This window comes from Melanostigma gelatinosum, assembly GCF_949748355.1.
Source record: "Melanostigma gelatinosum genome assembly, chromosome: 22".
Classification (NCBI taxonomy): Eukaryota; Metazoa; Chordata; class Actinopteri; order Perciformes; family Zoarcidae; genus Melanostigma; species Melanostigma gelatinosum.
The window spans coordinates 5538473-5552183 of NC_136655.1; the positions used below are offsets into that span (position 1 = coordinate 5538473).

General features: G+C 39.6%; 1 protein-coding gene across 2 annotated transcripts; it reads right to left on the minus strand.

The window, feature by feature from the left end:
• Positions 1-3442: 3442 nt before the first annotated feature.
• Positions 3443-7012, minus strand: lum (lumican). 2 transcript variants are annotated; one of them, XM_079294662.1, is made up of 3 exons: positions 6934-7012; positions 5133-6008; positions 3443-4736 (listed from the first exon to the last, which is right to left on the minus strand). In XM_079294662.1, exons 2-3 carry the CDS (start codon positions 6004-6006, stop codon positions 4582-4584), a joined length of 1029 nt encoding a protein of 342 aa, XP_079150788.1. In that variant the 5' UTR covers positions 6007-6008; positions 6934-7012; the 3' UTR covers positions 3443-4581. The 2 variants fall into 2 exon arrangements, with proteins under 2 accessions (XP_079150788.1, XP_079150789.1); XM_079294663.1 differs by having other exon boundaries at positions 5133-6011; positions 6934-7011.
• Between the last annotated feature and the right edge of the window lie 6699 nt (positions 7013-13711).

Genomic DNA, 13711 nt, shown 5'->3' on the forward strand with positions numbered 1-13711 from the left:
TGTCTAGACACGGGCAGCAGGACCTCCACTCAGGATTTAAATAAGGGCGACCCAGGAGGAAGAGGAGGAAATTGTCCTGGATTGAAAATCGGTCCAAATGACCGTATAAAAACATGTGAAATGTGCAAAAAGCTGTTAAAACAAACATCTAACATGTTTTAAAGGTTGTGGTAGTGAGCAGACTGCTAATGATTTTACCCGCCGACTTGTATTGGATGGCATATAGAAGTGTTAGGTGTCATTGATACCTCCCAGCAACTCCAACACAGAAGACTACCGACTTTCATTCTCATAAGTGGGTCAAATGTGAAGTAAAACTCAACTTTACAGCTGGATCTACTTACAAACACATAGCAGGAATCAAATGGGACATCTGGAAGACTTTACATAACAACTACAAATGCCACAAACCTAATCAACGGACCTACAAACTTTAAATAGTGTCTGCTATACTAAGGAACTCTTAACTAATACTCAAACAAGTGTTACCAGCACATGTGGTACACATCAGCGAGGATTTGTGGTGTACTTACAGTTACTGCAGAGCTTTGCAAAGGCACCGTTGCCACTGTAGAAAGAGTTAATGTCAAGTAAAGACAGCGACTCTGAATCTTTGCTCCTGATTCATTATCCACAGTGCGTTCATATATCACGAGGAACACTTTAGAGGATGTATCAGGGTTTCTCTGTCATTTCCTGCAATGATGACAGTTATCTGTCAGTTATCTTTTATTCCATAAAGATTAGAATTGTTTCCAATTCTTGAATTGAGAATAGTCTGCGCTGGCTTCCAGACGTTACAGATGCTGATACTCGTTGGAACACTTGCACTGATAATGAAAAGCAGAATTTTATAGCGTTGACAATATCGAGAGTCTTTTTCTGTTGATGTAGGCACAATGTGATCCAGTTTAGTGGTCATCATTACTAAATAGTCCAACACGACGCGCACAATCACGTGTTTTGAGCTGCAGTTAAACACACACACTTCATAATTCACCATGACTGAATTGTACATTTGTTTCAACTGTTACATCTGATAATGTGCTCTTGTAAATAAAAAAAGACTTCAATATTCAAACACCAACATCAATTCCATATAAAGACTTATTCAGTCTTCTTGCTGGTAAATTGAACGGTGCAGAAACCAAAAGGAATGTGCTGATATTCAAAGTTTTATTTCCCTCTGGCACACAATAAAAACACATTTCTCAGACTCCTCCAACAGTAAGAGGAAAAGCACCTCACTACCACGAAGGGGCCAGAAACCTGAGCCTTATTCCTCCTGATTTAGTTTTGGGACCTATTGATGTGCAAAACTGTGGAGAAAAATGTGAAGCTATGGTTTTCTCTGCAGGAAAATAGCCCAAAAGACCTTTGATGAACCTGCATGAATGGTTTGTTACTACAGTTCAGTAAAGAAAAGTTTAGACATAGGCTTCTTGAGAAATGATAACATTGATCACCTTTGACCACGAGTGAGCCTGTATCTAATAGAAAACTGTATGCTCGGACAGTCCTCTCTTAAGGCAACTTTCCCTGTTTGCGTTGAAGCTCCACATGGAAGCTTAACTGGAAAAAACTACGTACTTTGAAATCATCATGGGGTATTTGTGGTTTCTGTCTGAGACAGTTGGAAGGGTAGATTTACATAGAAAATATCTGGAATTGTGCAAAACCCTGCAACCCCTGCATCCCTCCAGGACCAGCAGTGCTTTTTTTGTTTCACTCGAGGCTACATTTAAAGGCAGGATAGAACAAAGATTGTAGGTACTCTATGTACAGTAAATACTGTAAATGAATGACTTGAGAGACACAAAGGGAAGTCAGGAGAATACAAGATACAGATGAAGACCACAAGGTTTGTGACGTGTTTTCCTGTTACATTGTTTCTGAATGTATTTTCAACGTACTTATTTTAAGCCCAGCCATTATGTTTTTTATTGCCTTTGTAGCAGTTGTGTACTCGCCGTTGCGTTGTGTTTAATTCAGGACATGATATAAAAGACAGAACAGCTTCAGTGACTCTCATAGACAACATTGTGGTCACAAGCTCCGGAACACTGTCAAATCAAAAGGGACAAATACTTAAGCTAACTGTGGTTAGCATGTTACTCATGCTAAATGCTAAATCCGTTAAAACCATTTGCGCTAGAAATTATAAATTAAAACAATTATACGAACAAATGGGGACTTCTAGATATCTCTATATATATCTCTCTCTCTATATATATATCTATATATATATGTACATCAGACATCGAATGAGATGTTTCACAACGGAGCTTGTCACAGGTCAACCTACCATGAAAACAGCTTGCTTCAGACCAGTTCATGAAAGCTGGGCGCACCACTAGCGTCTGCAAGCAGCCAGCAGAGGGCGCTGTTACACACAACCCACTTGTCTCCATGGGGAACTAATGATACGTTGTAAATGATATTTAAACAAGGAAATAACATGAAAATGATAAGGATTAGCAATAACTTAAATAATATAGTAATACTAGCAACCAATGGCCAGGATGGCAAGTGGAATCATTAACTCTGTTACACCTTAACCGAACTGCTCCCGTCGCAGTAGTTTTGTTGCCTGAATATAACTGCAACCATTTTCGTGGTGTCGACATGGCGTAAAATTACATGTAAAATGCTTAATATTGACACGCGTAAATGTCAGAAATATCATGCTATTTATATGCCTTCCCGTGACATTGAGTTGAGTAAGTAGTAAGTAGAAGTTTTATATTGTTATATACTGTAATATATTATCTCGGTGGACAGAACTGACTTTAGATCGTGGCTCTGTTTACTTGGCTCCAGTTTATTCCTAAAAGCAGACGATAAGAGAGGGGTTTCTAATGTTTGTATTCATGTAATCATTATAGAGCAATATGATTCTTAGTATTCTAGGTCTGGGTACAGTCAATTCATTGTCACTGACATCAATTCCGAGATTTGCAGAGAATATCCCAATTTGGTTACATTATACCTTTAGGCAAAGATTATAAACATTGGTTACTTTGTAACCAATGGATTTATTACACCAGCTAAATGCATTTATTTTGTCTAACTTGAAAGTTGCCTTATAAATACCATAAATGCTATCCTGAAAGCTAATTACACTTCCTCTGAATCAAATAAGATGGCTTCATCAATTTGTTTCCATACATGCTTGAAATTAATTACAGCAGGCTTAAAAAGCAATATCATACAAATATGTTGGAAACATAGTTTATTCAACTGTTTTTGGTTTCCTCACAGCAAATCCAAGAGCAGTTACTGAGTCAAAGGCCACAAAAAGAAATCACGATAAAATGGAAAATGACCAAAACAAAATGTGTTATTACGTCAACCAACATGACACTGCTGCCAAGTTGATTTTGTATGGGCAAGAAGCATTTATCAAACACAGTGAACAACAACGTAACAATGACGGCACCTCAACTGCAAAAGCTAGTAGTTTATTATGAAAGAATGGTACCATTGGTTGCATGCACATAATGCAAATGTATACAAATCAGCAATGCACATTTAAGTTGACAGCTAGGAATTAGGTATGGTAAAGAAACAATTTTTTTTTCTTGGAAACATCATCCATCATCTCAAGGTTTAGCAAAGCAGAAAAAAAAAGTTCTGTCAAGAATACTACCAACGTCTTCATCAGGTGTCAAACTCTTCGACACCAAGTACTTCAGAAACAGCTTAGTTTGCTCTAAATCGGAATTAAAAGAGTTATTTCCAATAAGAAATCGACATTTCTCAGTTGGGTATATGTACACATGTTTTTCCTTTGTAGTTCAAAGAAGTCAATCAGTGGAACATCATGCTATTTGCATCAAGGCACCCTTTTTAAAGAAGGCATACATCGGCAGACACAAGTAAATAACACTGGTATTTTACTGAAAACCACTTTGATTCATTCAAGATGTTGAAAAATGTGACTTCTATGCAACTGCTATTTTACATTTGTTGCTGGTCCTTTGCACAGCAATGGATTCATTATTGTACCCACCTTTTTTATTATACATGCTAAACAATGGAACATACAATACAGACAACAACATGATGATTGAATTAAGGCATTGGAGCCATTGTTTACTCCATTGTGTCTTTCTTCAACATCATCAAATACAAGTTTGGAATGTTTAAAGTGTGTGTTTTCGATCAAAGCATGTAAATACATTTTTATATACAGAACTTTTGGTCCTTTTAATATTTTCTATATTTTTTTGCCTTCATGATTATTTGAACAATAAGAACATTCATTTATATCTAGAGTAAAATATTTAAAAACACTTGTTTGACGTCGAATGAATTTAAAAAAATCTGACTGCATGTTTGGCAAAATATGTTGGAACTTGTCCTTTCATCGATTGTATCTCAAATTTACCCAGCTCGATTCATTCAAGATATATATTTAATTGATGAAGATGTTATTACAGTACATTTGCATCATAGTTATATGCAAGGACATCTGAGTACTATGACAGAAGGGAATATTATGCCATTGAAACCCAGAAGGCTTTGGGCTGACTTGTGGAGAAGGACGCATTGGCAAGGGTATTGATTTGAGGGAGGTCCTTATTCAAACATGATATCTGAAGCTTGGCGCAGGCAGGTGGAGTAGTCATAGGGCATGCTGGCAGGTGTGATTTGGTTGGCGTCCAGACGCAGATGCTTCAGGTGGGAAAAGTTGACGGGTGTGATGAGCTTGCAGAAACTTGTCAGTTCAAACTCTACAGAGAATCAAAAGTGGAGAAAAGGTTATGGAAGTTGGCAGAAAAGCAAAATACTCAAAAGTTATTATATACCTTTCAACCCCCTTATACTGGGGGTTAAAGATACCCTGTGGAGTTTTTGATCACTAGCATGAGGACGCATGCAAAACACATTCCTGTGGTTTCATGCTATTCTGCTGACTGACAGTCGTTGGCGATAATGGACAAAGAAACATAGCAATGCACCTGCAAAGACAGGCTTGCAACCATAAACAATGCACAATTAAAATGATTCCAAAAAGTAAGCACTTTTGTTCTTCATGTGGGTTGGTAAGGCATACTAATCATACACATAACATTTCTCTCTTGATGTCTATTTTTGGCTATTTTCTTAGATTGCCAATTGACACTCACTGTTGATTTCGTTGGCCTGGAGATAGAGTTGCTCCAGTTGCTCGTTGATCTCGGGGATGGACTGCAGTTTGTTGAAAGACAGGTCCAGTTCCACCAGCGATGTCACATTGAACACTCCAGCAGGGAGTCCTGAGTCCACCAGCTTGTTGTGGGAGATCCTCAGGTACTGCAGCGCGGACAGCGTGCTCAGGTATTCTGCACCGACACTGTCAATGTCGTTGTAGTCAGCGTAGAGGATTTCCAGTGAAGTAGGGACTCCGGATGGCAGCTTTTTCAGATTGTTGTGGCTCACATCCAGGGACAGCAGCTTCTTCAACCCTTTGAATGCTCCCCCGATGGCATCAGAAGTTAACTTATTGTGCTGAAGGTTAACGGAAGTCAAGTTCTCCTTGTCAGCCAAGAGTCCAGAGGGGAACTTGGATATCTTGTTGTGCATCATCTTCAGCTCATCGAGGGACTTTGAGGGAGGGATGACTGGCTCTGTCAGGTTGTTATTGCTGAAGAATAGCTTCTCCAGGCCTGTGAGCTTGTCGATGGTGCCCTTTGCTATCTTAGCATTGGTAATCTGGTTGTTGTCAAGTATCAACCAGCGAAGTCCATCAGTAACATTATCAAACACCCCTGCCTTGAGCTCTTCTATCTGGTTGTTCTGGAGGTACAGGTACTTGATCCCTGTTGGGACCATGGGAACAAACTTGAGCTTGCGGCTGTCACAATACATGGCGGTAGGGAAGTTGATTGGGCAGTCGCATTCTCGATCACAGTTGGGCCCTGAGGGTCCGAGCATGGAAACAGGCCGGTAGTCATAGTCCTCATACTGGCACAGGGCTACGCTGACCAATACGGCAAAGAGGGGTGCACGGAGAGGGAACATAACTTCTTGGGAACAAACAGACAGAAGGGAGGGGGAGGCATGTAATAAGATGTAAAGGTCAGAGGGGCCAAGACAAAATGTTAACAACAGAAATGAGACATAAATGGATTTATTTTGTTGAAGCCTCATTGTAAGAATTCTGGTGTCAAAATGGGTTGAAGGTTAAAATAACTATAATACAATACCCCAATATAATTGGTCAAGAGTTCAAGTCAACCCATTGTTGACCAACAAGTCCTAGATTCCTTGATTCAATTATCTGTGTCGAGCCACATCATTACAGCTGCAGCTTGAACCAAACTGCACTGCTCCCACCACTTCATCCATCAACTTGTCACATTTCAACATAAACTGGCAAGGGGAGCAATAATGCAACACAGATGTTCCTGGAGTGCACAATATATATATACATGCAAAATGTTACACTGATCTTCAACGTATGTTTTTTGCATGAAACACTAAATAAAGTGATTTTCATCCAATGAAGCAAACATACAGGAGAATGAACTAAAACCAGACATATAACTCGTTCAGGATTATGACTGAACAACATCAACCCTGCAGACATCGCAGAACCAGAATAATTGAATCCAGACACATGAAAAATGCAGATAGAAACTGGATCCAAGTGCAACAGATTGCTTTCTAAAGTGACCAACACCTAAGAAACAGTCCTAACAATACACTGCAGATCTGTAAAAATATGTAAGATCTAAGCAAATCCACTGTTCTCCTTAAACAATAGGCAAATCATTAGACTTCTATCACTTGTTTTTTGTTTCATGCATTGGTCATTTTTGCCTTCTCTGTACCAGCACTAGCCACGGACCATAGCTGTGACATCTGGTAATCCCATCCGGAAAGCAAAAATAAGCAGTAATAATTAAACAGGAAATCACAAATCCATGCGTCCACAAGAAAGCTTACCTGTGGTTCTCTCTCTTCGTGTGCGTGGGGTGGAGGGCCAGTAGGTAAGAACAGTGTGGTGTTTAAAAACTGGAGGTCTCTGGAGAAAAACAGAGGGAAAGAAGGAAAGAGGGGGTGGAGAGAGAGAGAGAGAGAGAGAGAGGGGTAGATGGAGAGACAGAGAGGGAGGAGGGGAGGCTTCTTTAGCAAACTGCAGTCAGGTCATCACATAAATTGAAGGTGTCATCATTATGACTGTCTGGGGGAGCATCATCCAAAAACCACTGTTAACTAACCAAGAGCAAGTGCATCAAGAAACGTGACTATTATCTCACAAAAAAGCAAAAATAAAAAGGTATGATACTTAATATTACCTCCACCTTTTCTAATATGTATCGCCTTTACAGACCAACCACTTCTTCTGGTGATTGTTCTCCAAACAACCATCTCAAAATGTGTGCAAGAAGAAACTCAAGTTGAAATTGGGAAGGCGGGTTGTGGAAAAAGTTAAACAGTAGGGGAAGCGATGTGTGGAAAAATGTGAAAATGATCTCTGGCAGCCATTTAACCCAGACGCCGGTTGTGAAGAGGAATACATTTAGCAGTACCTCTCGATCTGTGAATAAGGCTTTGGAAAATCTGACAAAGAGGTTATGAGGACGGCCAGAGAAGACTTGCGTAACACTTGACACAATCATTTATTCTCTTCTTATCCTATGATATACTCCTTAAAACAAATAGTGAGACAAATGATCACGGATGGAGTTTTACTCATCTGATATGTGCAGTTTAAGGAAGGGGGGTGGAAAAGATCAATGGCCAAATGTTTCTGCCATTTGTTGGTGGACGTCCATCACACCATCACAGCATGCAGGGAATTAACGCATGGATTTAATTGGTCACAGTATGGTCTGTTTCTCTCCTCACATACCATTCGTAGAGATCATCTTGGACACATTTACAAGTGTGTGGAAAACTTTCATACCTCACATTCTAACACAAAATATCAGATTTCCCCTGATATTTCTCCCACCCCAGACGATCCGTTTGTCATTCGACTGCTTTTTTGAATTGTTACCTCCTTGCTTGCATCTAAAGGCTCGTTTGACTCGCTGAATCATCTTTTTCCTTACCGCCCATCTGAAAGATCCCAAAAACGTATTTATTTAGACATTGAGTTTTTGTGTTCACTTTGCATAGCTAACTCTAAAGAAAGGAATCACTGTCTGTGTGCCTGTGGGTCCTTCGCATATCTGTTCATCTGCGCTTAGTGCAGCAGCGGGGGCTTGAGGGCTCTGCGGACTGAGTTGAGCAAGTCGTGCGCAGTGGGCCTTTAGAGGCCGCGGCTTATTGACTGCAGTCCAATTGTGCTGCTGGTCGATTGGCCCAAAGGATGCTTTTGCAGACTCTCCGAAATCTGCGGAGTGAAATTGCACTGCAACTGTGTTAAAAAAGAATGGACTGTTTCATGTGGGGAAAGTGGATGGAAACAGTATGAAGACCAAAATAAACAGTTTGTCATTTGAGTACACAAAGCAACTCAAAACCTTTTCAATGAGAAACCATGTAGTAATTTCCAACAGTCAGTTGTCTAAGCAAACGTAATGCGTCTCAGATCATTGTTGGGAAGGTGAAAAATGCCCTTCAACTATTTCCTCAAGCCAATTTTGACCCATTTTTGCCGTATTTCTCTTTCTCTGACACAGCTCTCTTGAGAAATTTGTTTCTGAATACTAGATAAGAGATTAACTTTTTACTCTCCTGTTTTTACTCCCTTATTTGTGTCTCCACTGGCATTCAGTGATGGATGCCTTTAGTGGCAATGCAACAAATGCATGTGAGCAAGTCATTAGTATTTCCGGGTCAGTAGTTTAAAACCCCTTAAAAAGGTCACAAAACACATGCACCAAAAACTTCTTAGACTCCAAACAAATCTCAAAACCCAATGAGTCCACTCATTTTTATCAAGCCATATTTCATCATAGATAACATACACTTTAACATTATTTGACCTTTATGCCTGATAAGACATTCATTTGACATTTCCTGATTTTAAGAGTTGACGAACATTGCGGCACAGTAGAGGGCCGAGTTAAATCTCCTTCATTATAGTTAACGAGCCACACCTGGTGTCACACCTGGCTCGTTAACAATTCTTTCTCAGTCCGATTTAACCAACGCCACACTATGAGCGTCACCTTTCACATATGAATACACTAATTATGTGCACAAGTGGTCCAAAGATAACCCTTGATACTTGCTGTCCCACTACATTTCAAAGCGCAGAGAATAGACGAACCCGTCATACTGAATAAAAACAGCTTTCCATCGGTCTGCACACAGTTAACAATTGTGCCCTTCATCAGGAAAAAAATATTTATTTCTTGGAGGTTGGTGTGTCTTTACCTCGGTAACTGGCAGTGTTTTTGTGTGAACCCACACTGTTCCAGACTGTTCGCATAATGGAGGCTGGAAAACAGACCTTTTGCTTAGTCACTGCTTCTTCTCCTCCGGAGTGTTGTCTGCCTTATGCTCTCACGTCCTTTCCATTGGGCCAGATGGCAGACATTGGCTTTCGGCACTGTTTTCCTAATACTTTTGTTTTTACTTGTTTACTTTCCCTGCAGTAATGCCAAGTAATGAATTATATGAGAGCATGAATTCATGGAACAACCAAACACAGATACAACTGTCTCCCATGCATTGGAAATATTTTGTCCTTCAAAAGTCAAATTATGTAATATATTCAATAAAATCACTTTGCTCGCCCCTTCTTTGCTCTTATTAACCTCAGTGTTTTTACCGGTTGCAAATAACTTTGTTGCAGTATGTAAAAGAAGGCCTCCAATGTTATTGATATGGTTTGCTACTTTAAGCAATATATTTCATATTAAGTCAAATCACTTCCTGAAATGTAAAATGGTCGGTGCTGCTTAGATTGATAAGGAAGATGCATCACTCTGCAGCTTTTAATTGTTTTAGTTTGTTGGTATAAAAGAATAAAAACATTAGCTTCTCTCATGTTGTGTCCTGTTTTTAGGTTCAATGAGAGTATTTTCTTACTTATCCAGTTTAAAATAATGGGGACACTGAAGGAAAGTGTGGCAATTTCAATGAACAAAGCAGGAAATGCATGAAAGTCATGGGTGGTGTTCATACTGGTAAAAGGAAAATGGCAGAAAGTACCAAAAGAACGATAAGTTAGCCTACTGCCCAATGCTGTTGTGTAGATAAACGTACTCGCAGTAGTCGTCAACACAGCCTACGTGATCTATTTATAAAATGATAGCGTTTACCAACCCTGTCACCGTTGCTTTGCTGTGAACATAATTCTTTATCTGTGCAGAAAGGATGGCAATAATCAGGTTTATGAGTGCTCAGAAACCCAAACCTATTAACATGTTTGTTTGAGGACGTCATCCATCACTTGGCTTTATTACGAAGAAAACAACTAATTTACTGTAATAGGAGGAAAAAATGAGGTGAAAAACGGTGATAAAAGTCGGCCAGAACACATTTGAGGAAAGGAAGCAGGATGACAAAGTGAAATGTCAGAGCGGTTCTTTCCTTGAAAATAAAATCAGTTTGCAACAGCTCGACTCTGTTTCTTTGAGCGTTGGGGGCCTTTAACTGCGTTCCTGGAAGTGTTTTGTTCTGAACCAAACATTCTGGCCAAGTTACAGACGAAGGGCACAATGTGTGTACACTCGTGGAAAGAACTCTCTTTCTTCTTTTATCTGAGGATTTTGTCTGTAGTTTACCTCTTGGAGACAACAATATATATAAGTTGAACCACTGCCAGAGTACTCATACAAATATCATATAACAGCTTCCAGTCAGTCTTGTCTAATTCAGATCAATCCATTTCATAACATTCAAATCAATACTCGGTTTCCACTAGATTACAAAACAGCACCTATTGTATTACTGGAAACTCTAGGACACAGTTAAAGTGAAATCATTTAAAGAATTCAATGATTCTACACTCAAACTTCACAGTTTCAGTTATAACAACCAGAAATACTGCATTTTAGCCAAATGTCACATTTCCCATGAGTTGATTGGAGGGTTATTGAGATCACCTGGCTCCCAGTAAAGACCTGAGAGCAGCTTGGTGCGTTTCCCCTCTCAGCCAATCAGGCTGTGAGTATGCCCTTTCTTCAGGGCTTAAAGAGAGGTGGGGGATTGCTCACCCTTGACTTTCTGCAGACCTCATTTTAGCATATTCAGCAAGAAACGCTTGTCTGTAGGACCCTTTGAGACTTCTTTACCGTCTAAACTTTTCTTGAGTGAATATTAAAGGACACCTTTTCACTAGGTTACTCGCATCAGGGCAGACCTAAGTGCTATTTGTGCAAGAGTTTGTGATTGACTAATGATAATCTCATGACCAAAGACTTTCAAATTGTCATTGAAACCCTCGTCATACACATTTCCTTATTTGCAAAAAAATACATGTCGATATATGTCACATAAAAACTGACATGTTAAAGTCTGTGCAGTGCAAATGATCGCCTCTGGATTTTTCTTCCTTGTCAACACCATACACAGACGTAGTTACAGATCAATACGAGCACATGAGCAAACAAAAAAACTTCCAAACTGAGGTACACGTGCTCTGACAGAGGTACACAGGATGGAGATCCAAGCATATTAGCAAACTGGGATATTTTTGGACTCCTTGGCACAGACACACAGAGGCTTCTAACACAATCTCAGACAGCACTCAGACACCACCTTCTGCTCCTGCCATGTGGTAAGCGCTGCGTTTAAAACCAGAGACTCCTCCCCAGGCAGGCCAAGTGACCTCTCACAAGCTGACATGTGCCGCAAAAGTGAAGTGGAATTAAAATGTACTCTACATAACAGACCTCTGTTCCTCTATTCTTCTTTTTTTTAATTACCTGTATAACACAAATTACCCTGATTATTTTACAAACTCCAAATTAAGGGATGAAGTGAATTCTTTCATATGAAATCTCATGCACAGTAATAATGGGGTTTTACACATTGTTGATAGGATTTGATTGAGGAATTTAGCCTCTCATTACAGGTATAAGCGCAGGTTTTTGTGTTATACTTCTGTGCCATTGAAGTAACACATCTGCTCTTCTGCAGGATATATATATATATATATATATATATATATATATATATATATATATATATATATGCTCTGAATTAAGTCGACGGAAACATATTTGCACACAACTGATTTCCTCCAAAGTATTTCTTCTTCTCAAGCTTTTTACACATCAACGGAAACCTCGCAGACACTTCAGGACACGCACATACTGGCAGCGGGCCTAAAGCAATACGTCTAAGTGCTTATGGTCCAGAGAGGATAGTCGTCTGTTGAGGAGATCAAGTTGGACCGTGCTCATGCATGTGCCTTTCAAGGGGGAGAGACTGGCAAAGAATATAGAGTGCTGTTCTAATATAGACCACATGGGGGCAACAGCTTGAAGTACATTCACTTTGCTACGATAAACTGATTCTGAGGTGTTGGGATGAGAGCCAGCGCTCAAACACGGATGCCTTTCAGTCTGCTCTTGTCTGAAAAAAGAGAGACCAAAGTCATATCAGTGGGAGAGGATTTTGAGCCAATCATAGCTCTTAAATGTTCTTTTTTTACAACTTATTTTTTTGGTTAGGCAGTATGCATTATTTGTAATTCAATGCCACACGTTAGAATTTTAGTGAGGAAAGCAGCTTTTCTTGTGGAGGCCCAAGAGTATCAACTTCTCTTTTTTTTTATCAGTTTAGTTGATGAAGGAAATGGAAACTGCGATATATATTTTTTCAGTCCTGTCTCACATTTAATCATTTATCCTCTACCCACACATTTTGTTTTATTTTCCCGTTTTCCTCCCAACATGTGTACTTTTATCCCAAACCTCCCATTTTTGTTGTTGCTCATAACAATGATGGTTTGCTTGTAGTTGTGTGTCAGTGGCGAATAAGAGAAACAGAAAGGAGTGTGTTTTAAAATATGCAGTTGGTGGCAGTAATGCACTGATACTTTTGCTCAAAAAGAAAACCTAGCTTTTTTGGGGGTAAATGTATGTATTTACTTATTATTTTTAATCCGATAGCATGCTGTTGATAATTCTCACTTCTGAAACTTCAAAAAATGCAACAAAATGAAAAATTGGTGAACAAATGCTGAAGAAACCATACAACCTGCACGCAGAGGCAGGAGTCTCAACCACCACATGTTTTTTTTTATTCCACCAAAATATCCCATTAGTCTCACTATCATGACTGAAGGATTTTAAATCACGGGTGGCAGAGGCCAGAAATGGTTCTTGAGCAAATATTTTTTATTTGACCTCAGACCACAAAACCCATCAATATGAGTTGGAGACTGCAGAGTAGCTCGAAGAAAATCCATCTGTAATAAGTCAGATTTTGTAAACTTTTTTTTTAGATCCTCCATCCAGCTGTTTTCACTCCCCCGGTACGTGGACGTGTTGGCACAATGGCTCAGTAATTTATCATTTCTATCCACAGCACGTGGAGTTTGCATGTTCTCCCTGTCAGTTTGATTTCCTCAGGGAGCATACGGTGTCCTCCCACAGACCACAGAAACGGTGGACTGGAGACTCTAAATTCAATGCGTTGTCCGTCTATTTGTGTATATGTAGATGCATATATGTCCTGTAAATGTATACAGTACATCCTGTGATGCACCCTGACTCTTGGCCAATGGATGCTGGGAATGGCTCCACCCACCTTGAGCCCTGCGCAGATGGGAGGCTGCACTTATACCCACTGGTAATATAATTTAATCTTTTAT